Source organism: Jaculus jaculus, chromosome 5, assembly GCF_020740685.1.
Source record: "Jaculus jaculus isolate mJacJac1 chromosome 5, mJacJac1.mat.Y.cur, whole genome shotgun sequence".
NCBI lineage: Eukaryota > Metazoa > Chordata > Mammalia > Rodentia > Dipodidae > Jaculus > Jaculus jaculus.
The window spans coordinates 12,718,382-12,743,018 of NC_059106.1; the positions used below are offsets into that span (position 1 = coordinate 12,718,382).

The 24,637-nt window shown below is 41.6% G+C and overlaps 1 protein-coding gene across 4 annotated transcripts in view; it reads right to left on the minus strand.

Annotated features, from left to right (window-relative positions):
• Lyst (lysosomal trafficking regulator) overlaps positions 1-24,637 on the minus strand; it is a 175,547-nt gene that overhangs the window by 87,344 nt on the left and 63,566 nt on the right. For all 4 annotated transcript variants that reach the window (XM_045150387.1, XM_045150389.1, XM_045150388.1 and 1 more), the window contains exons 13-23: positions 23,662-23,806; positions 21,506-21,679; positions 17,062-17,222; positions 15,799-15,989; positions 13,633-13,878; positions 10,806-10,979; positions 9,434-9,583; positions 8,440-8,577; positions 4,759-4,957; positions 3,294-3,425; positions 187-814 (exon numbers count right to left, since the gene is read on the minus strand). In XM_045150387.1, coding sequence (XP_045006322.1) covers positions 187-814; positions 3,294-3,425; positions 4,759-4,957; positions 8,440-8,577; positions 9,434-9,583; positions 10,806-10,979; positions 13,633-13,878; positions 15,799-15,989; positions 17,062-17,222; positions 21,506-21,679; positions 23,662-23,806 — 2,338 coding nt within the window. The remainder of the gene's footprint in view (positions 1-186; positions 815-3,293; positions 3,426-4,758; positions 4,958-8,439; positions 8,578-9,433; positions 9,584-10,805; positions 10,980-13,632; positions 13,879-15,798; positions 15,990-17,061; positions 17,223-21,505; positions 21,680-23,661; positions 23,807-24,637) is intronic.

Here is a 24,637-nt window from a genome sequence, read left to right on the forward strand (position 1 = left end):
TTCTCCAAGCTGAAATTTTTTGTTTAATAGCTATAAGGAATTAGACCACAATGAGAGCCATTTAGCCTTTGTGTGAATATGGAACTCAGTACTATCTAATATTGAAATGAGAAGAAACACACTTTTCTGTGATCGGAAGTGGTCTAAAGACGACCTTTCTGAAGTGGGTTATAAAAACATGGGTACCTGTGAGCGCTTGCAGCTCGGCTGTAGCCTGCCTCATAACCAGGAGAGAAGGCAAAGTTTTCCCAGTCATAGGAATTTCTGTCAACAAGACTTGGCCAGCGGCCAGCAGCAGCAGATCCATTCTGCGAGGGAAACGCTAACCCAAGGCTTGCAACGGCGCTGTGGCTTCGCTGGAATGAGGCCAGTCCCTTGAGGTTATCGGGTCGGCGTGGGAAGGACTCATCCCCAGGACTGTCATCATCTGACCTAGGCTCTGCTCCCAAGTCTTTAGGATCCACCTTGGCAGTGGCAAGCCCCGGTGTTCCTTTGGGGGCAGCACTGGCAGTGGCCTGGGCTAGGAGAAGAGCTTCCATGTCGCAGGCAGCTTTTGCAGACTCACAGCTGCTGAGGAGCTGCTCCTCCTGGCTTGTCTGCAGTGCACTGGGACTCCCCAGAGGCCCCTGTTTCCCCGGCCGGGAAGCATCGGAAGTGTCTATGATGTTGTGTGACTTGTCTATATCAGAGCCCAAGCTCCCAGCTAGCTTTCGGGTTTGCATCAGTGGGGAAGAAGTAGGAAATGCTGGTAGACTTCTAGAACGTAGCATGTGGGCAGCAATCTGTTGTGGAATAATATTGGAGGAACTATTTCCTAGTAAAAAATAGACAGAAAAACAATGCTTAGAATATTATCACTTGTTTTCTGCAGTGTTAAGCCACAACCATGGCAACAACCCATCTTCCTTGCACTATTAAACAATCCATATGGTTCATTTTCCTAGTAACAAAATACTTAAAAAATTCTTACATACCAAAACTATTTTTCTTTTACCTGCTTTTTAATTTTTTGTTTTTTCCAGGTAGGGTCTAGCTCTAGCACAGGCCGACCTGGATTCACTATGCAGTCTCAGGGTGGCCTTGAACTCACAGAGATCCTCCTACTTTGGCATCCCAAGTGCTGGGATTAAAGGCATGTGCCACCATGCCTGGATTTACCCACTTTCTAATTAAAACTTTTGGGTCTGATGAGATGGCTCAGTAGTGAAAGGTGCTTGCTTGCAAAGCCTGATGGCCTAGGTTCAATTTTCTGGACACACGTAAGGTCAGATGCACAAAGTAACACATGCATCTGGAGTTCATCTGCAGTGGTAAGAGGTCCTAGAATGTCCATTCTCCCTTTCTCCCCCTCTTGAAAATATATAAAATATTTCTTAAAAACCTTAAAAAAGGGCTGGAGAGATGGCTTAGCGGTTAAGCGCTTGCCTGTGAAGCCTAAGGAACCTGGTTCGAGGCTCAGTTCCCCAGATCCCACGTTAGCCAGATGCACAAGGGGGCGCATGCGTCTGGAGTTCCGTTTGCAGAGGCTGGAAGCCCTGGCGTGCCCATTCTCTCTCCCTCTATCTGTCTTTCTCTCTGTGTCTGTCACTCTCAAATAAATAAATAATTAATTAAAAAAAAAAACCCTTAAAAAAGAAACATGTCTTTTCCTATTCCGTCAGCAAAATACCTATTAGCGGAATGATCTGAAGTCATGAGGAATTAATGTTTTGGCAGTAGTGAAATTAAATGAATTAAAGTAAATTTAAATTCCTCAGGCCAGCAGTCACAGATGCGCCATGACACAGTGGAGAGTCCGGCTTTGCAGCAGACATGACTGATTCAAATGACAGCTCTGCTAGTTTGGTGGCTCTTGGTAAATAACTTAATTGTACCACATAAATTACAGTTTCTACAAATATAAAATAAGGATTCTTAATTTTCTTTCTATTAATTTGTGTATGTGTATGTATGCATGCATGTATGTATGTGCGTGGGGGTTGTATATGCAGCAATCAAAGGACAGCCTCCTCTGCCTTTACCCAGCTACTGGAACTCTCTAGAGGCTATTTCTAGATGATTGGAGGACCAAACCTACCAAAAGGCTCTACTCAGAAGACTTGAAGAATGAGGATAGAATACTATGTGAAACTGCTTCAGAACCATACAGGTGACTTAGAAATCGAACACAAGACATAGCAAAGGGCAGATAGCACTGAGGTTCCAAAGATGCTTAGAAGCCTTCTTGACCATGTCATGTCCAAGAGAGATCCTAGAGACTGGCAGGTCAAGGAGAGGGGGCAGCCCCCAGAGTCAAGGAACAGGCAGGTGAGTACGGCATCCACCTGTTCAGTGAGTTGTCTGAAATGATGGGGTTGGGTAGAAAGAGTGAACAAGGCAATGGGAAAGTCAACCAGAGCCTAATGAGAGGCAAATGGCTACAAGCAGCAAAGAAAGGAAGAACCATGGCAGACAGCAAGAGTCACGTCCACCTTCCAAGTTCTCAGATGAGCTGTGCTGGAAATCTTGTCGGGCTGCGCTCAGTACAGCACGAGCACCAGGGTGCAGGAGACTTGGTGTGCTGGTTTGAATTAGGCGTCTCCATCAACTCACGTGTTCTGGATGCTTGATCCGCAGCTGGTGGCAATTTGAAAATTGGAGCCTTACTGGAGGTGATGTATTGTTGGGGGTGGGCTTATGGGTGTTATATCCAGTTCCCCCTTACCAGTGTTGGGCACAGTCTCCTACTGCTGTTGACCAGAAGGTGATGTCCAGCCTGTGCTCATGCCACATTTCCCTGCCATCATCAGAGGTTCCCCTCATGTCCATAAGCCAAATTAAACCCTTTCCTCCCATAAGCTGCTTTGAGTCATGCTTTGTACCAGCAATGTGAAGGAAACTAGAAACTATAATCATGGGTTCTCTCTCTCTCTCTTTTTAGTTTTCCAAGGTAGGGTCTCACTGTATGTAGACCAGGCTGACCTGGAATTCACTATGTAGTCTCAGGCTGGCCTTGAACTCACAGCAATCCTACCTCTGCCTCCTGAGTGTGAAATTAAAGGTGTGTGCCACCATATGCAGCATGCTGTAACTTTTAAGTTAGTTTGGACTTCAAGTTATGCTAAACTGATTATACATTTACAATGCAATTATTAGTGAATATTTAGAACAAAAACATGTACAATATAATTATCGGTTAATATTCAAAACTAAAACGTGTATAACATAATTATAAATGAATATTCAGAGCTAAAATATGACAATATAATTATCTATGTATGTTCAGAACTAAACAGGAAAGGTTGTTAAGTTACCTTCAGATGGCGATGCAGCGAAGCCTGACGGGCTGATCACCATAAACCCAGGGCTGGGCAGGGACCTTCCTCCGCTGCTAGAATGCCTCAGATACATGATCAACTGTACTTTCTCCTGAAAGATCTTGCCATCTAGATATAAAGTGGTTTGAGACAGGAAGAGTATTAAAAAAAGATGAAATAAAAACACAACCTTTAAAACACCTTTAAAATGTCTTTTGTAATTTTTAATTATTTACTTGAGTGAGAGAGAAAGGCAAAGTTCTTTCCACAGGAATGCTCGTGGCAGGCTCATGCAGTAGTGATGTGAGCACTGACGTGGCTCCCCCCACGGGAATGCACGTGGCTCCCCCCATGGGAATGCACGTGGCTCCCCCCACGGGAATGCACGTGGCTCCTCCCACGGGAATGCACATGGCAGGCTCATGCAGTAGTGATGTGAGCACTGAGGAGGTTCTTCATACAGGCTTTGTTGCAGCTGACTGTTACCACCCACATTAACTTCTACTTTCTTTGCCCTCTAACTATACGTACAATTTTTTCTGAGGTTCAACATTTACCTGTATTCTTTCTTTCTACATATTTATGATCTCTCTAAAGAGTCTTTGCTTATTCATTCCTTGAGGTAAAACTTTGTGTAATGTTTTCAAACATCCCCATTCAGTGTATGATTCCTTAACAGAGCTTTTAGTTTAACCTTCCTTTCTAGCTTCATGAGAAATTTGGACCTTGATTTCTTACATGTAGCACACAACAGCAAACGCACACTTTTCTGCTCTCATTCATTCCTCCTGCTTGTTCTTTGGTGAGCCTGGGAAAATTGTTTCCCTTCCTTCCCCATGGAGAGCTGGCTACTGCACAGCCTTCCACCACCCACATGGTCAGGTTCTACTGATGGGACCTCTGCTTTCTTTTTCTTTTTCTTTTTTTTTGGTTTTTCGAGGTAGGGTCTCACTCTGGTTCAGGCTGACCTGGAATTCACTCTGTCATCTCAGGGTGGCCTTGAACTCATGGCATTCCTCCTACCTCTGCCTCCCAAGATTTAATCCTCCTGGGATTAAAGGTGTGCACCACCACACCCGACTGGACCTCTGCTTTCTTAAACTCTCCTCTTGCTATGGTGCTGAAATACAGGTGTGACCAACTCTCCACCAGGTTAGTGTCACTGGGTTCTGAATGTATCCTGTGGAATGCCTTGTCCCCTCACATCTTCAGAGCTCCCAGAACTGTCAAGCATCAGCTATGACTTTCTGTTGCTCCTTCACACTTGGATAATGTTTGAGCTTCTTGTACAAGAACCTCCATGGTTCACTTTGGTCTCTCTCCTGTAACCTTCCCTGCCTATCCCAATGCCAGGATGTAATTAAAACCACTTCCAGTGCTAAGAGGACATTCACTGAATAAATGTGGATCATTTGGAAGACAAATGAGACACTTAGGACCCAACAAAAACTACCATACCTACCTATATGCAAAGAGAAGTAAAAGTTCGTGGGGTTGTGACAAACATAAGTATTAGTAGGAGGGTGAACTGCTAAGAGGAAGTTGAAGATGATTGTTAACAATTCCAAGTCTGGGGGAGATCCAAGAACTTCTGCAATGATCTTCACAAAGGATCTGCAAACCTCTCGGGGCATGGACGTAAGCTGTCCCTCTTTGTGTTCCTGGAAAACAAAAGCCCAACTCTTTTTAGCATTAAAGAACTGTTGAGTAACATCTTTAATTTAAGCAAGATGACAGAATTCTGCTCGTTTACTACTCTACTCCCATTACATTTACCACTAAAATGTGCCATTGTTTTTTAACTTAAGTTGTCTTACCATTAAGAATTCATTAAGATGGATGGTGATTTAATTCTAGCTCTCTTAACTTAGTTGGCTGGGGCCAAGTCATACCGTAGTACCATAAGCACGGACAGCTGTGTGATCACAGGTCTGGTATTTAATACTGCTATGCTTCTATTTCTTTGTAACATGGGAATAACGCTAACATTACTTAGTATAGGATTCGGTGGCACAAATTGTCTTAAAATAAGTAAGAGAGAGTGGGGAGATGGCTCAGGGGCAAAAGGGGCTTGCCTGGGAAGTCTGATGGCCCAAGTTCAATACCCCAGTACCCACCTAAAGCCAGATGTACAATGTCGCATGTGTCTGGAGTTCATCTGCAGTGGCAGGAGGCCCTGGTATGCCCATATTCACACTCTGTGTCTGTCTCTTTCTCTCAAATAAATAAATAAATAAATAAATAAATTTTTTCCTTCCGGGCATGGTGACGCATGCCTTTAATCCCAGCACCTGGGAGGCAGAGGTAGGCGGATCACTGAAAGTTCAAGGCTACCCTGAGAATACAAAGTAAATTCCAGGTCAGCCTGAGCTAGAGTGAGACCCTACCTCGAAAAACAAAACAAATAAACAAAAAAAAATCCTATAGTTCATATAGTCTATATATATATATACATGTTTTTCATTAAAAATATTTTCTGTCAAAAGGAACTGGTACCTGGATTTTAAAACATTTAAACAGGGCTGTAGAGATGGCTTAGCAGTTTAAGACACTTGTCTGCAAAGCTACAGGACCCAGGTCAATTCCCCAGAACCCATGTAAGACAAATGTACAAGGTGGCACATGTGTCTGGAATTCATTTGCAATTGATGGAGGCCCTGACATGTACATTCTCTCTCTCTCGAATAAATAAAAATAAATTTTAAAAACCCAAAAATCAAGCCGGGCGTGGTGGTGCACACCTTTAATCCCAGCACTTGGGAGGCAGAGGTAGTAGGATTGCTGTGAGTTCAAGGACACCCTGAGACTACATAGTGAACTCCAAGTCAGCCTGAGCTAGAGTAAAACCCTACCTTGAAAAATAAACAAACAACAACAACAAAAAAGTGAAGTTTTGGCCTAGAGAGATGGGTTAGCAGTTAAGGCACTTGCCTACAAAGCCCTAGGACCCAGGTTTGACTACCCAGTACCCATGTAAGCCAGATGCATATGGTGGTGCATGTGTCTGGAGTTCATTTGCAGTGGCTAGAGGCTCTGACATACCCATTCTTATTCCCTATTTCATCTGCCTTTTTCTCTCATTCAAATAAATAAATTAAAAAAAAACACCTGAGTCTATGAGGAACATACATTCAAACTACCACACCATTATTTCTAAGAGTCAGTAAAAATAATTTTTAAAAATTTAAAGAATTGCTTTTATTTATGAGAAGAGAGGAGGAGGGAGGATGGACACATCAGGACCTCTTACTTCTACAGACAAACTTAGGCCCATGGGCCACTTTATGCATCTGGCTTTACATGAGTACTGGGGAGTTGAACCTGGGTCAGCAGACTTTGCAAGCAAGCAATGAGCCATTGTTCCAGATCCTTTTTTTTTCAAGGTAGGGACTCACTCTAGCCCAGGCTGGCCTGGAATTCACTATATAGTTTCAGGGTGGCCTTGAACTCACAGCAATCCTCCTATAAAGGCATGTGTCACGATGCCCACCTCAGATTCAACATTTTTTATTTTTTATTTTTTATTTTTTTTAGATTCAACATTTTTTAAAAGAATTTTTATTTATTTATTTTAATTAATCAATCAATTAATTAACTAACTTGAGAATGACCGAGAGGGAAAGAATGAGAGAGAGAGAGAGAATGGGCATGCCAGGGCTTCCAGCCACTGCAAACTAACTCCAGATGCATGCGACCCCTTGTGCATCTGGCTAACATGGGTCCTGGGGAATCGAGCCTCGAACCAGGGTCCATAGGCTTCACAGCCTTAACCACCAAGCCATCTTTCCAGCCCAGATTCAACATTTTTATAAATAGTATGGGAGTAAAAATATTTTCAAAAGATTTAGAGTATCACTCGCTGCAAACTGGCCAATAAATTTGAACATAAAACATAAACAGAGCAGAAGAAAAGGAAACACAAATGATTCACAGACCATTCAGCCAGTCAGGAGCCAGAGAGAATACTGCACTACATTTCTAAAGACAATAATCTAACTGGCCGCTGGGGCCAAGGAGGCAACGCCATCATTCAGCAAGTGTTCATCACGTGTCTACATGCACCTGGTGCAGGGAACTGCAAGGTCAATAAAAACGTATCTTGGGGCTAGAGAGATGGCTCGGTGATTAAAAGTGCTTGCTTTCAAAACCCAGCAACACAGGTTCAATTACCCAGTACCCACCACACAAAGCCAGATGTACAAGGTGGCATGTGTGTCTGGAGTTTGTTTGTGGTGGCTGGAGGCCCTAGTGTGCCCATTCTCTCTCTGTAGCTGCCTTTTTTTTTTTCTCTTTCTCTCTCTCAAAGAAAGACAGAAAGAAAGAAAGAAAGAAAGAAAGAAAGAAAGAAAGAAAGAAAGAAAGAAAGAAAGAAAGAAAAGAAAAGAAAAGAAAAGAAAAGAAAGGAAAAAGAAAGAAAGAAAGGAAAGAAAGAAACAAAGAAATTAAAAAAAATTAAGCTGGGTATGGTGGCACTTGCCTTTACTCCTAGCATTTGGGAGGCAGAAGTACGAGGATCACCGTGAGTTTGAGGTCAGCCTGGGCTAGAGTGAGACCCTACTCTGAAAAATCAAACAAATTAAATTAAATTAAAAAAAAAAAAGCCTCTTGGAAAATATCCCATTGTACTAACCAAGCAGATAAAATGGCACCTATGACATATAAAAACATGCAGGCGGAAGCCAGATCACAGCCCAGACACTTCAACACAGCTGGGGAAGTCAGTACCACTATTTTACGTAACAATTGTGATATATTTCCAAGTTGGAAATATATCAAATTCTAGCACAAAAATAGACCTCTAGCACATGATAGTTCTGAAAAACCCATACACATGTAGGCTGTTGTTTAAAACTGTAATAAGTTAGGGTTCATCAACTATCGCTGGTGTTCAGGAGATTACAAAGTTACCGCTTTGCAATGTAGAGAAATATGTAGAAATTAAGTGGTAGTTCTCTGTAATGTGTAAGACACCAGTGAAGAACAAGGACAGGACCTGAGAGAAGACAGCCACGCAGAGTCGGTGAGAGAGAAGACAGAAAAAATTACCATGGAAAGTCCTGCCAAATTTTAATGTTCAAGGTAGTAAGCCATTAAACAGGAGCAAGTGTAGGGAACTCTCTTCAGAGACGCTAATGAAAAGTACCTGCAAAACCTGACACGTCAGTAGGAAGCGATGAACCACTTGAGCTTTCAGGAGCTGCTGTATGTTAAACTGCTGCTGCGGGTGCTCGGCCCGGATGAGGACTTCTAGAGCCGAGAGCAGAGTCTCCCACACACCTTGCTGAGGACAGAAACACAGCCTGGTTAGCACACCGTCAGGGAGAGACATGCTATGGGCCTTTTAGAAAACTTGCAATATAGCTGGGCGTGGTGGTGCACGCCTTTAACTCCAGCACTTGTGAGTCAGAACTGCCGTGTGTTTGAGGCCACCCTGAGACGACACAGTGAATTCCAGTCAGCCTGGGCTAGAGAGCAAGTGAGAGGCAGCATAGATTTTAATTCCAAGATTAAATTTGTCTTGAAAAGTCCCAAAATTTATCTCTTTAAGCTCATTATCACCTGAGGCAATTCAAAACCTTTTGCAGGAAACCAACCTCCAGATTTCCATCTGTAATTCACAGTGCAATGACACAGCAAAATCATCCATTCCTTGAGACAACTGTACTCACCACAGCTAAAATGTGAAAGGAACCCAAACATCCCCTGGTAAGTGAGTGTCTGGAAAGTCAGAATATACCTATTATATTACAGCATTATTGTAGGGGTGAACATACCCAACCCAGAGAGGAAGGAAATCCTGACTATGCACATCCGGATGAGCCCCAAAGACATAACACTAAGCTAAGTGTGAAGAAAGAGACACACTGTCATTCAACTTATGCGAAACACCACAATAATAAAGCCAAAAGACATGGTGGTAAGGCAAGGGTTTGGAGGAGGGGAAAATGGGGAGTTGCTCTTTAATAGGTACAGTCTGGGCTTTATAAGATGAAAGGAATTATGGGAATAAATGTTAGTGATGGATGTACAACATCTGAACGCACTGAATGATTCTGAGCTATACACTTGAAGATGGTGGAGAGTGTAAACATGGATTTTACCACAATAAACAAATTAAAAAAGAACATATTACACACCTCTGCTTTATTCCATATCTTCCAGTCGAGGAGTAGCTCCTCCAACAGTTTAACATCTTTGATTATAGCACTGGACTCTACATCCAACTTCAAGTCTCCGTTCTCGCTGGTAAGGATGACATCCTCACCACAGCAACCTTCCAGAAGGGTCTACAGAAAATGAGCGTTACTATATGATACAGAAATATGGATTAATGAAATAATTCAGCAGAAGCATTAAGCTTTCAATCTTAGGAGTCATAACATTGAATTCAAAGGAAAGTTAGTAACTAATTCATCATTTCACCAACAATTCAAACAAGTAGAAAACCTCAAAATTTCAAACATAATAACCTATGTTTTTGTTTTTCTTTTCTTTTCACAGGACTAAGGATGAAAACCAGGGCTCTGCGACCAAGCTATATCCCCATAAAGCCGCAACCCGGGTCCTTGTTTTTATTGCTCTCCTTTTTGTTGTTTTGAGTCACCTTGAAATGTTTACTAACATGTGATCTTCTAACAGCTCTCTATTCTATGCTTTTGTTTCTATCTGCAGCACATGAAAGAATACAAACAACTCTATTTTCAGGTGGAAAGAGTGCAAACTTCAGTCTCTTGAGCCCTGTGATATAGAGACTACTGTGCCTGTCTCCTTTTTATAGATATGGAAGCTGAGGCTCAGGTAGGTGAATCCAGCCCTTGATTTTTGGAGACAGGGTTTCCCTATGTAGCCCAGGCTGGCCTTAATTCTCCTGCCTCAGCTTTCAGAGTGCCCCATTATAGGTCTTTGCCTGAACACTGTTTTTATTTTTTAAGTTGACTTAGACTATTAGCAGTAAGGGTTCCTGCCACAAATGCAGAAGCCTGGTGGTCTAAAGAGGTGGTTTAAGGGTAGAAGGGTCATGTTTTGCCTACTTTCAAGAAGTTAACACGTGTTGTTGGCCAGAAAAGCATCCAAACAGATGACAAGGACAGGCTCATAACAAAAACAAGTGCAGGTCTTTAGAACCAACTGTGGTAACCTTGCCTGTGGTAGTGCTCTCTGCACAGCTGGGTTCTCTCCTGCATGGAGAATGAGGCAAACAAGTTCATCAGTGCACAGGGTGGTGGCTGGCCTAGAAGACATCTGTGGTGGGTCCAGATGTCAAAATCTCTGAGGCTGGGGCTATGGCACGTGTGAGGCCCTGGGTTCAATATCCAGTGCGTAGACACAATTCTTTGAGTTTATTTTTTCCCTTTCTAACATAAAGGATGGAAGTAACTCCCAAAGCACCTGGGCTTGATTAAATATAGTGTCACAGCTACCTTTCACCTTCTTCAGGAGTACTGAAACACGAGACTTAGGGAGAATCTGAGGAAGCAAGAGCAGGGCTGCAGAAACCACACATCATACCTTCAAAACGTGAAAGCCAACAATGCATTTCTGCTTGATTAGCACCTGGTGAATCATAGCAAGTCCATTACAATTCTCCAGTTCACAAACTCTCTGTTGGTTGTATTTAATTAAAGACAGTATAACCTGCAGTGCCAATGCCTGGGTTTCTTCAGAGGCACTGAGTTCAACAACCTAAAAACAAAAAGTAAATATATTTTTCTCCTAGTCTGGTGAGAGTATTTATTTACTATTATGTCATTCAACTTATTAGTTTCCATGAAAGTAAAATTTTTAATACTCATACTATAAGAATTGTAGGTAAGACTGAAAGAAGGTATTAATTCAATGTTCTTCAGTCTCCTGGATCCCCCACAAATGAACGTAAGTAACACAGACAGCCTTAATGGTCAGTAGCATCTTGTGCAGTGGTCTGAAATGTCAGCGCAGGGCCGAGTCCTCCATGGTCAAAAATCAAGCTCAGCGATTGAGAACATGGCTCGGTAGTTAAAAGCCTGACAGTCTGTATTCAATTCCTAGAACCCAGGTAAAGCCAGACACAAAAGGGCACATGCATCTGACAGCCTGTATTCAATTTCTAGCCAGACACAAAAATGGCACATGCATCTGGAGTTCATTTGCAGTAGCAGGAGGCTCTGGCACAGTCATTCTTTCAAATAAATTAATTTTTAAAAATCAGGCTCAGCATCCTTTGCAAGGGGAAACACAAAGAAGCAAAGGGATGATGCAGCCCACTAAAGACACCTGTGTGGGAAAGAGACCAAGACAAAGCAGGAAACAAAATGTAGTTCAACCTTGACTCCTGACACATTCCACTTACAGGAGAGATTATACCTATTTTAGGAAAAAAGGCAAAGAAGACAAGAGGAACTTCATTGCAGCACCCACTTTTTACCCTTCTCTGCTGACTTAAGGAAGACTGCACAGAGGAGTCATTCTGGAAGGAGAGTCAAACCCTGCCTGGAAAGTGGGCTAAGGGGGATGGGGATGGCCCTGTTAGAAGGTCACACATCTACCCTGGAAGTTCATAGTACAGCTGAGGGGGCTATCCACACACTCTTTTACAAGCCTAAGAATTTTATTTTATTTTATTTTTAAATTTTTTGGTTTATTTTTATTTATTTATTTGAGAGCGACAGACAGAGAACGAGGCAGAGAGAGAGAATGGGCGCGCCAGGGCTTCCAGCCACTGCAGACGAATTCCAGATGCATGCACCCCCTTGTGCATCTGGCTAATGTGGGTTGGAATCGAGCCTCGAACCGGGGTCCTTAGGCTTCACAGGCAAGCGCTCAACTACTAAGCCATCTCTCCAGCCCCCTTTAATTTTATTTTTCAAGGTAGGTTCTCACTCTAGCCCTGGCTGTACTGGAACTCACTCTGTAGCCCAAGCTGCCCTTGAACTCGTGGTTATCCTCCTACCCCAGCCTCTCAATTGCTAGGATTATAGGCATGAACCACCACACTCAGCTTTTGTTGGTGAGATTCTACATGTATCACAACAGAAATCTAAATCTTTTCTAAGACTCAATTTTATACTCAATACCTGGATGCAAGAGGAAAAACCAAGTTATGCATTCTGAAATCAAATCATAAAATGCTGACAAGGAGTTATGTGAAGGGCTTTCTTTCCTTGTGACAAAGGCCATTCAGAAGGAAGAGAAGGCCGGGACAAGAGAGCACTGACACTAAGGAGGGCGGACACCAGCCAGATGCCCACGTTCCCTGACAGCAGCAGTGCGCATCTGCTCCTCTGCTGCAAAGCCAGATGCACGGCAGCCCCTCCAGAAAGCAAGACAGGGGAGAGGTGCTGGCATTGGCAATGAGGCACAAGTTATTCTTGTGGATAACCATCCTGGGGGTAAAAGAAGGTCAAGGTTGCTTTAATTAAACAGGGACATAGGTCTAAGGAAGTAGAAAGCATTTGTACCAAAATAAGGTTATTTGTAGGCTTATTACAGATTTCAGTAATTCTGAAAATAATCAAGATGTAATTATTGACAGCTCACTCCATATTGGGAGAAAGATGGCTCCTAAAGAGAACAGGTTTATTCTAAATGGTTTATTTTAAAACAGTGCTTATAGTCTGAGTCAAATCTTTTCTAGATCTCCTCTTTAAACAAACAAAAACAAAAACCACGTTCAAGTTCAAATAAACTTAGATTATTTTCATTTATTTATAGACCCTTGTTTTTTCCCATGCATTGAGAAGTTTTATGAGTTAAGGCTTCATAAGTTTCATTTAAAAATATACTTATTTCCAAAGGCAATTTAAAAATCTTATATATTTACTTGTGCCCATGACATTGATAGATAATGGAAAACTAAAAACTTTACAAATTAGAAGTCTTAATAACCTGTGGCAGAAAGACTGGTTATCATTCTTAAAATGTGATTTTTATCTAATTTTTTTTGTTATTTTTATTTATTTATTTGAGAGCGACAGACAGGGAAAGAGGCAGAGAGAGAGAAAGAGAGAGAGAGAGAGAGAGAGAGGGAGGGAGGGAGGGAGGGAGGGAGGGAGGGAGAGAGGGAGAGAATGGGTGTGCCAGGGCTTCCAGCCACTGCAAATGAACTCCAGACCTACGTGTGCCTCCTTGTGCATCTGGCTAACGTGGGTCCTGGGGAATCGAGCCTTGAACCGGGGTCCTTAGGCTTCACAGGCAAGTGTTTAACTGCTTAGCCATCTCTCTGGCCCAAAATGTGATTTTCAGTTTTAAGAGTTTAATATAGTTGAGAGTAACTTTTTTTTTTTTGGTAATCTACAAGTCCTTCCATAGTCAATAAAAAGCAGTTTCCTTTAAGCAAAACTACAGTCATGGCTCTTACCCTAGCAAAAAGAAAAACAAATATGCCAATTCCACCAATCTCATGCAGGATGCCCTGGATGGTTTTGCACTCAGAAGGCTGCAGGCTCCGCAGCTGCGTGGGCTCCAGCGCAATGCTCTGGATGTCCTTGGAGCTGAAGGGCCTCTGAGAGAGCTGGGTTTTCACTTGACCCTTGAGTCGGATCACAGGCTCATAGATGGTGTACTGAGCAGGACAGTGAGTTGAATAAACCACCGAGAGACTTTCCTGAAACACAAATGTTTTCCTTCACTGACAAACACAGCTTAAATGTAAGCTAGCAACTAGCAAATACTCCAGTGAAAAGATCCCACTACTTGGCCTTTCTTTCTAACAAGACAGCTTCGACTCTAGTCAAGGCTGAACCCCACTAAGGACAATCACCAGTGACATGAGGCACAGCTGAGGAGGGCTTCTGCTTCAGTCCATCTGAATGACATGAAAGCATATTCACCCTTGCTCTAACAACAGCCGTTTTGTTGTTGTTTTCGAGGTAGGGTCTCACTCTAATCCAGGCTGACCTGGAACTCACTATGTAGTTTCAGGGTGGCCTCAAACTCACAACGAGCCAAGTGCCTCCCAAGTGCTGGGACTAAAGGCATGCATTACCACGCCCAGCACAACAGCTTTTTTTTTTGTCACTCTTTAGAGAATATTTTGTTAAGTCTATCATCAATGCCACACAGACATGACCTCACTTACTGTATCCCAGGCACTTTTCCAAACACTTAAGAATATTGGAACTCTGTCGATGTGCCAAAATAATTTGTTTTGGATTTGCTGAGCTTGCAACTTACTTAAAAGTGATTCCAAACAGATCTATTAGCATCAGGTTCTGTACGTCCTCACATTCCAGTCAACAGTCTCAGCTGAAAGTTGCTTCCACCAGCACTGGCTTCCTGTCAAGCTCCTCTGAGGTGCTCCCCCCAAAGTCAGAGGGCATGTCCAACTCTGGAATTTACAGCCCACAGCAGTTTAAGGGCAGGTCGTCAGACACACCACTGGGCTTAACTGCACCAATGAAGCCAGCAACACTGCCTGGTTACTGATTGTTGCCAGTAATTAAAGAAAGGACCACCAGTTGTTCCTGACTGTATAATGGTAGAATAAACTACTAAAATTATGTGAAAGGAAAAACAATAGCTAGGCATGGTAGCACATGCCTTTAATTCCAGTACTTGGGAAGCCGAGGTAGGAGGATCCTTGCGAGTTCAAGGTCACCCTGAGACAACATACTGAATTCCAGGTCAGTCTGGGCTAGAGCGAGAGTCTACCTCAAAAAACCTAAATGAACAAGTAATCAAATGAATGAATAAAGAAATAAAGTCTCTTACTAGCAGGATACTTGGAAGGCAAAATTCTCCTCTTTTTAAAACTGATATTGAAGAGTAAATTAATCTAAAGCCTGAATACTTGGGGTTGGGAAGACAGCTCAGTTGCTTGTAAGGACCTGGGTTTGATCCCCAGTACCCACATAAAATGCCTAAAATGTGACAGCGTGTGCCTGTAATCCCAGTGCTGAGGAGGCGGAGATGGGCAGATCCCTGGAGCTTGCTGGTTCACCTAACTGGCGAGCTCCAGGGCAATGAGAGACCCCATATCAAAAAGTGGCAGACAGTGTATTGGAAGAACATCAAAGGTTGTCCTGTGGCCTCACACACCTACGCACACCTACATGTATACCTGCACATGTGTGCCCACACATATATGAACACACACACACAACAGTAAATAGGTAAACCTAAGTACTTGTAATTAAAACTCATATTATAAATGAATTAGTATTTATTTTTAAGTATGAAAAGAAAACAATTGAGTGATTCTTTTAAAGAGTACATCTAAAATGCTATGATTTCAACATTTCCTAAATATTTTTCCTGAATAGTTAATAGGTATAAAATTAACCACACTGATAAACTGTATATAAATATAATTGAAAACGAAAGAGAATATACATTTAAAGCATGAAATGAGTTGAAGAGGAGGTCAAATTATTTCAAAGTTTATTAGAAAAGACATTCTATGAAAAAAATGTCAAGGAACAAACTAGAAAACGTTAGAGATCTAATTCATTGCTAATTATACATTTCAATAAATATGCCTGTGCAAGCTTATTGCAAAGTTAATACTGACAAAATTAAAACTTACAATTAAGAGACCAACATCCACCTCTTCCGTGGTCATAAAAAGTTTTCTGACTTGTTCACATTGCAGAATGTCCTTATCAATGTATTTGGAGTACTCAACCACTGGCTTGCCATATTTACATGGCATAACGGATGTGTAGTTGGGTCCACAAGCAAACAGATAAAATGCCTCTTGTGAGCCAATCTTAGCTCCTGAATAGCAGAAAAATAAAGTTAGTTATTTAAAACTGACCAAAGTAGAATTTTCATAAGACACGGAGGTATGTGGGGGTTTTGTCAAATTCTTTCACTTGCTCACTGTTTGATAAAATTCATAAATCCTCAATATCCAAATTAGTGTCAGGAGAAAATAACCTATGCCAACTATGATGGAAGATGAATTAATATATACAAAGGTAACTGTGAAGCTTGTTTTTGTTTGTTTTGAAGCAGAGTCTGTCTCACTTGAGCCCAGACTGACCTAGAACTTACTCTGTGATACTTTTGATAAAATAAGTTTCCCTTTTTTCCCTATGCTGGTTAATTGTGTGTGTGTGTCTGTGCAGGTGTATGTGCAACAAGCCCCAGGGATTCCCTGTTTCTGCCTGCCCAGCACCAAGATTATAGGCACACACCACCACACAGCTTTTTAATTGTTTTTAATTTTTATTAACATTTTCCATGATTATAAAGAAAATCCCATGGTAATTCCCTCCCTCCCCCCCGACACTTTCCCCTTTGAAATTCCATTCTCCATCATATTACCTCCCCAAGCTTTTTAATTTTTTACCATGGGTACTGGGGATCCAAACTTAGGTCCTTATGAAACCTTTCTTGGTACATTCCATTTTTAGATGAAATCTGAATTTATACTTTTATTCTTTCCCATCTATTCAATAGACAATGAATACATACTATCTGCCAGGTTTAATATTTTAAATGAAGTATTTCACTGTGTGTTCCTTAAAATTTGGTATTTGGACAGGATGTACTAAGATTAAAAATAAGAAAGAGACACCTATTCTAAGTTTACTAGTCATAATACCACATTTCCAGGATTGCAAAGTAATGTTAATATGTGATGGGGAGAGGATGCATCTTTAAAGTATATACTGATAGTAAGATATAAGTATGTAATAAATGAAAAATATTCCAAACGTATGCCTTAGAACCTTCATTCTAAGCATAAAGAAGGAACAGAGGGCAATATCTTTTCCATGCTGATTTATGTGGCTCAACACTTGGTAAATTAAAAGAAAAGCTTGGCAATGTCTCGAAACTATACCATTGAAGAGGAGCACATTTCCCAGGCCCCATTTTCCAGCCAACTGCAAACATTCTTCTTGGGATGATAAGCAATGGCCAATCATGCAGAAGGTTTTATTGCTGTCTGATGACAAGCTGGGTTTTCTTGGAAGCATAAAATCCAAGATGACATCAGGCTTCCTACATTAACAACAAAGTTAAGTCAGTAACTTCAGGGAGAACTGGAAGAAGGGCTTCTAGAGTATGAAGTTTAGCGACCAGACATTCCTGAATACTTTTCTTGACTCTGCATTGGACAGCTGGTGATGAGAAGAGGGGAGGCCACGCTTGCTGCCTCCTGGAAGAGGCGCTGTGGCCCACAGCCATAGGTGGCACCAGCAGAACAGATGCCTGGGGGACCCACATGTGGCCCCCAGGAAGTATGGCTGGATCTCTACTGGAAGTCCTCTGCCATCTGATTTCCTTCTGAGGTGCCCCTTGGTGCTTCACAATGCAAGCCATTATCTCCTCATTTTATCAAGAAGTCCCTTATTTGGGCCAAACAACTCCTAAAACTTCTGTTCCTAATCAGAATACCAGTGGCCCCAAGTCTTGCTCTGTCACTGAGCTGCCAGTGCTTCTGTTTTTTTTTAAATTAATTTGTTTACTTGAGAGACAAAAAGGTGTGTGTGGGGGTGGGGTGGGCGTGCCGGGGCTTTCAGCCACTGCAAACAAACTCCAGATGCATATGCCACTTTGTGTATCTGGCCTACATGGGTCCTGGGGAGTCGAACTTGGGTCCTTTGGCTCTGAAGGCAAGCACCTTATTCATTATGCTATCTCTCCAGCCCCTGCTTTTATTCAAGATGCTAAGGAGTACAGAAGTTTTGTTTCTTCTCCTCATGTTATTTATGGACCAAGGTTGATCAGGGTGCTTACACATGACAGAGCAGAAAAGGAAAAGGAAGGCTTCCTACAGAGACACAGAAGCTAGGAGGCATCATCACCTGGTGCCACTGCTAGTCCTGTTTTAGGAATGCCGTGAGGTGATGAAGGTAACCAATCAGGGCACAGTTTAGAAGATGAAGTACTGGATAAGCTAACATGGTCAACTCCTTTTGAGACATTCAACTCTGTGTGTATTTATTTGAAAACTTTACTTCTGTGCATGTATGTCTCCAGTATATATGTATACATGTTCATGTATGTGGGTACACATGTATGTGCACATGTGGGGGATAGAGGCTGATGCCAGGTATCAACTGTTCTCCCCTTTATTTATGGAGACAGGGTCTCACCTGAATCCAGAGCTCAACGACTCACTAGATCAGTTAATCAGCCTGTCCTGGGGACTCTGTCCCCATCTCCTGAGCCCTGGGAGTAGGCTGGCATTGGTGGACATTTGAACTCTAGTCCTCACGTTCATGCGACAAGCACTTTACCACTGAGCCACCTTTAAAACTCTCTAAAAACCTTAAAGCTTCCTGTTTCATAATTGATATATAACATAAATTATTTTAATAATACTTTTCAGTAAAAAACAGATAATCTTTCATCATTTTTGTGGACCAATAAATGGTAACAAGAAAACAGTACCGCCACCTAGTGCCATGACGACTTACTTAAAATATATATTTTATTTATTTATTAGAGAGAGGGACAGAATGGGCACATCCTTTACTCTGAACATGTGATCACGAGAGTGTACTTACTACACTCAGAACTAACCAGGGTGATAACCCAGTTCTTCACTCTGAACGTGTGATCACGAGAGTGTACTTACTACACTCAGAGCTAACCATGGTGATAACTCAGTCCTTCACTCTGAACGTGTGATCACGAGAGTGTACTTACTACACTCAGAACTAACCAGGGTGATAACCCAGTTCTTCACTCTGAACGTGTGATCACGAGAGTGTACTTACTACACTCAGAGCTAACCATGGTGATAACTCAGTCCTTCACTCTGAACGTGTGATCACGAGAGTGTACTTACTACACTCAGAACTAACCAGGGTGATAACCCAGTTCTTCACTCTGAACGTGTGATCACGAGAGTGTACTTACTACGCTCAGAGCTAACCAGAGTGATAACCCATTCCTTCACTCTGAACATGTGATCATGAGAGTGTACTTACTACACTCAGAGATAACCATGGTGATAACTCAGTCTTTCATTCTAAATGTGGCACACGGCAAGTTTATGGTTGTCACACATGTCAGATGGCCTTAAACAGCAAAGCCTGGTAGGCAGCACAGGAGTCAGCTTAAAAGGCAGATCCAGCTAGGCTCAGGTTTCACCTCTGTGCTTTGTGTGCAGCATGGCTTTGGGGGAGTTACCTTACCAACCCTGGGTCTTCGCTGATACATGTGAAACAGAAAACATACCTACATCATAGTGTATCAGGGAGGGTGCAATGAGGTACAATGTCCTGCACTTGTTTGAGAAGCCCAAGAAACAAGGACAGCATTCAAGAAGAGGCTGTCTGTCCATTCACAGATAGCCCTCACCCCTTCAGCTTAAGGAATTTAACTCACAGTCCTGCAAACAAACTTATTGGCTGGTTACAGCTGTCATTCAGGCTTAGGCAGGGGCTAAGACTGAAAACTTTGCACAGTAAGCATTCTATTTAGAATATGGTAACGGCTTCAGTTCTGTAATATCTTGCATTTTATTCAATGAATAAAGTTGAACTGGTTTATCTTCCTGCAGCAGATACTATAGGCTGGCTATCTTAAAGCCATGTGAGAAGCCTTTCTCCTCTGCCAGTCCAGTGAACTTTAGAGCTGTAAGCACACAGTGTTAGCAGCCTCCTGCAGCAGAGCCTGGCACCCAGGGACTCCTCAAGTACCTGGCAGAAGCTGGTTTATCTGCACCAGGAGTAATTTGTTGAGGAACCATATAGTGCATCTGGCAGAAGGTCTGTAAGTGACAAGTACACAACTGATAGTGGTCCGCGGAAGCAATCCAAGTGCGTCAGCCGGGCACTCACACAGTCGTGTATTTCCATTGGTCTATTCATTTTCATTTCTCATTATTCACCTTAGACTCTTCCAGCCACCCTGCTCCTCTGCTATGATAAACTCATTTTGGGCTCTACTTCTTTATGCTATTTTACTTAGCACCTCTATTTTTAAAGCTTTTAAAATTTATTTGCATGTGTATGTATGTGTATGGGTCTATCAGGGTCTCTTGCTACTGCAAATGAACACCAGATTCAGGCACCTACTTTTGCATCCAGCTTTACATGGGTGTTGGGGAATAAACCCAGCATGGCAGGCTTTGTAAGTAGATGCCTTTAACCACAAAACCATCTTCCCAGCCCTGAACACTTCTTAACTCCCTCAATTGTTCTTCACCTTATTTATTACAAACTCAAAACACCTTACAGTTTATCCAGGTTTTTTTTATTTGCACGTGCACGAGTGCGAGTGTGTGCACGTGTGTATGGGCACACTAGGGTCTCTTGCTACTGCAAACAAACACTAGACCTATGTGCCACTTCTGTCCCAGCTTTATATGGATGCAGGGGAACTGAATCTGGGCCAGTAGGCTGTGCAAGGAAGTGTCTGTTAATTGCTGAGCCATCTCCCCAACCCCAGGGTTAAATTTTATAATAACAAAGTCTACAAAATGTTTATTAGTTTTACCCACAATTCTCCTGTGTGGAAAAAGTAACATAGTACCCTACTTTATCCTGTTACTTGACCCAATCTAAGTCTATCACCTGAGACATTGTCTTACATTCTTCTCTAGTTAACCTCATTTCTTTCAAAATCTCAATTTAATTCAGTATTAGCCTCACTATCCAATTAATGTAGATAATTCCTTGTAGACTCATTTATGAAATATATGAGCTTGGGAGACCATGTTAGAGATTCTCAATACTTGACCTTATACACATTGTACATAAACCTTTATTCAAAATAGTAAATTTACATAAAACCTACATACAATCCTCTTGAATACTGTAAACCAGGCATATCCAATCTATAGCCTTGGGCCTCAAGCATCCCAGGATAGCTATAAATGCAGCTCAATACCTTTGTAGATGATATCATATTACAATGTCAAAAGACTGTACACACCAGCTTTAAACCATCTCTGGGTTATTTATGGCACCTAATCAAATGAAAATGCTTTGTAAATAGCTGCCATACTATATTGCTTAGGAACTAATAGTAAGAAGCATGCTCATCATCTATGCAACCCTTTTTCTCACATATTTTCAATCTAAGCTTGAATCTATAGGTCCAGGACCCATGGAATTGGTGAGTGACTATTAAATTTCAACAATCACTTCTATGGAAGATTAATTATATACACAAGTGAGAAACAGAAAAAAATCTAACTCTGACATAGATTGTAGATAGTACATACATATTAAATTTTATCTGACTTTCTATAATCTGTTTCAGGAGTCATGATGGACTGATTCAAATTGTTACAAGGATTAACAGCATTTGCTAAAACTACTTCATACCTCTGCCCAGAGACCCAGATGGAGATTGTCCCATGGATGTTCTTTTTCCCATGAGGCTCCTGGAGGTAGGTGACCACTAGATGTTGCCATTTGCTTGGGAAGAAAATATTCTCCTGTGACTCAGCCTGTCCTAGGAAAACAGCTTTTGCATCATCATTTGAATCCACGCACACACTGCCAAAAGAAAGGAGGTATAGGCTGGAAACAGGAAATCCTGATGGAGTTCTTAGCACATGGATAGCAACTGTAATTTTCAATATTTAAGTGACATTAAAATCAGTTCTATTTTAAAATAAACTAGTTGAGATGGATAAAAGGATGAAAACAATGTAAAGGAAATCATTAAAGGTAAGACTCAAAAAATGATTTGGGACTTTTTACTCCCCGCCCCCAAATAACATACTTTTGTGTTTGTTAACTAATAAAGAAAAGCTACTGGAAGAAAAAAAAAACTAAACTAGTTGAGAAAGTTAATAGGTCTTTGTTTTATACCATATCTGCTTATTTTGTTATCTAGCCAGGCATGGTGGCTCACACCTTTACTTCCAGTACTCAGGAGGCTGAGGTAGGAGGGTTACTATAAGTTCAAGGCTAGCCCTAGACTACATTACAGGTCATCTTGGGCTACAGTAAGACGCGACTTCATGAAATGTATCACATTATCTCCACTTATGAACTAAAATAGATTGTGCATATTGGCTGGCATTAATAACTTAGGCAGTAATTCTGATAACCAGTCTGTAAAAAATATTGTTGTAGCTAGGTACTACCTTCTGCTAAATTGCAGTATAGTACCTGGTTCACAAAGAAATTAATGCATGTTGTAATAAATGTCTAAACATCACAATATTCTGGGTGCCTAACCTACTTTGAGAGATTACTGAAGGAGTGAAGAGATGCTTAGAGGAAACACTCCACAACATGTACAATGCTTACAAAATATACACTTTTAAATAACATGTTAGCTTTAATTCTGAGATGCTGTTCATACTAAGTCAAACACATACAAACACTTCCTAATAAAGTTTGGAGACAGGTAGCAAGAATGGCCCAAACCTACTAGGTAATGGCTAGTAAATATGTGGAAAATACCCATCTGTTAATAACTGTACCAGGCGTGGTGGCACACGCCTTTAATCTTGGCACTCAGGAGGCAGTAGTAGGAGGATTGTTTTGAGTTTGAGGCTAGCTTGGAACTACAGAGTGAGTTCCAGGTCAGACTGGGTTAAGTGAGACCCTATCTCAGAAAAAGAAAAATTTAGGGGGCTAAAGAGTTGGCTTAGCAGTTAAATGCACTTGCTTGAAAGCCTGATGGCCCAGGTTCAAGTCCCCATTTTCCACACAGAGCCAGATGCACAAAGTGGCACATGCATATGGAGCTCGTTTGCAGTGGCAGAAGGTCCTGGTATGCCCATGCTCATTCCCTTCCTCCCTCCCTCTCAAATAAATAAATGAAAATATTTTTTTAAAGTAACTGGTAGGTATGTCCATAGAATAAAATTTCTGTGGTGCATACTTCTGTGTGGACCAGCACTGGGGAGGTAGAGGCAGGAAGATCAGGAGTTCAAAGCCAAGCTCACTACATAGTGAACTGGAAGCCCGCCCAGGCTACATCAGATTTCCCATTTCAATAAACAAAAAAAGATAAAATTCTGGCACGGTGGTGCATGCCTGTAATTCTAGTACTTGACAGGCATAAGCAGAAGGATCACTGTAAGTTTAAAGCCAATTGGTTACAAAGCAAGTTTGAGTTCCAGGTCAACTAGTACCAGATTAGCAAGAACCTGTCTCAAAAATAAAATAAAATAAAATAAAAATCTAAAATGAAAACAATTTTTTGGTAGAATAACATACTTTTGGCAAGATGGTGCTAATAAGTGTTAAAATGTACTTTTTCTTTTTTTTGAGTTAGGATCTTATTATGACGCCCAGTTTGGCCTCAAACTTGTGATCCTCCTTACCCAGGCTCCTGAGGATCGGGGTTACAGGTGTGTGCCACCACACCTAGTCTTGAATGTTCTTCTCAGAATAAGATTTCCCCTTTTGTTACAATGAATATGAATAGAATTCATATTATTCTTAAGATTATTACTCAATTTCTTTTATAAAGTATTTAAATACATAACCTATTTGTTAGGGTTAAAGATAATCAATACCGAAAGATAAAAGTGCCACTGTGGGGTTCAGCCCACATTTGGATCATCAGTGCTTTGGAGCCCACTGAAATCAGATGAATGCAGCCTTCTTCTATGAGTCTGTAGCCAGGATTTATGGATTCTACCCCTTCTGGTCTGTCGTCTTCTGAGAAAAGAATATGACAAGGTCATTAGTCATAAAAGCTGAGTGAAAAGTGAGTTTAAAAGAAGACAAAACACGTGGGTTCATTTTTAACAGATCACTTATCCTGAATGTCTGAACCACAGGGGGGCTGGAGCGATGGCTCAGCAGTAAAGGCACTTGCCTGCAAAGCCTAATAATCTGGGTTCAGCTCCCCAGTACCTACATAAAGCCATATACACAAACAGGCACACATATCTGGAGTTTGTTTGCAGTGGCTATAAGCCCTGGTGTGCCCATTTTTATTCTCTTTCTCTTTCAATGCAAATGAATAAAATACAATAAAGAAGAATACAGTGGGTAAAAAATTAAAACACTAACCAACTGCTTTAAAAGTTATTAAGTTGGGTTGGGGAGCCAGCTTTGTTGGTAGTTTGCCTGCAAACCTGGAGACCTGAGGTGCATGCATGTAATACCAGTACTAGAGAGGCAGAAACAGGCAGATTCCTGGAGCTTGCTGGGCAGCAAGTCTAACCTAACTGGTGAGCTCCCAGCCAATGAGAGACCCTGCCTTATAAAGAGGAGGGTGACATACCTGAGGATGACACCTGAAGTTGTCCTTTGGCCTCTACACACACACACACACACACACACACACACACACACACACACACACACACTAATGTGCATGTATACCTGCACACATGTGTGTGCACCCACCTATGATCATTTATACCCACACACAATAAAACAGAAAACAACAAAAAGTGATTGGACGTTTTAAAGTGTATTATAACTGAGGGTATTTGTGTTGAGGAGTGCTGAATGTCACTGTGATTTCCACCTACAATTTGC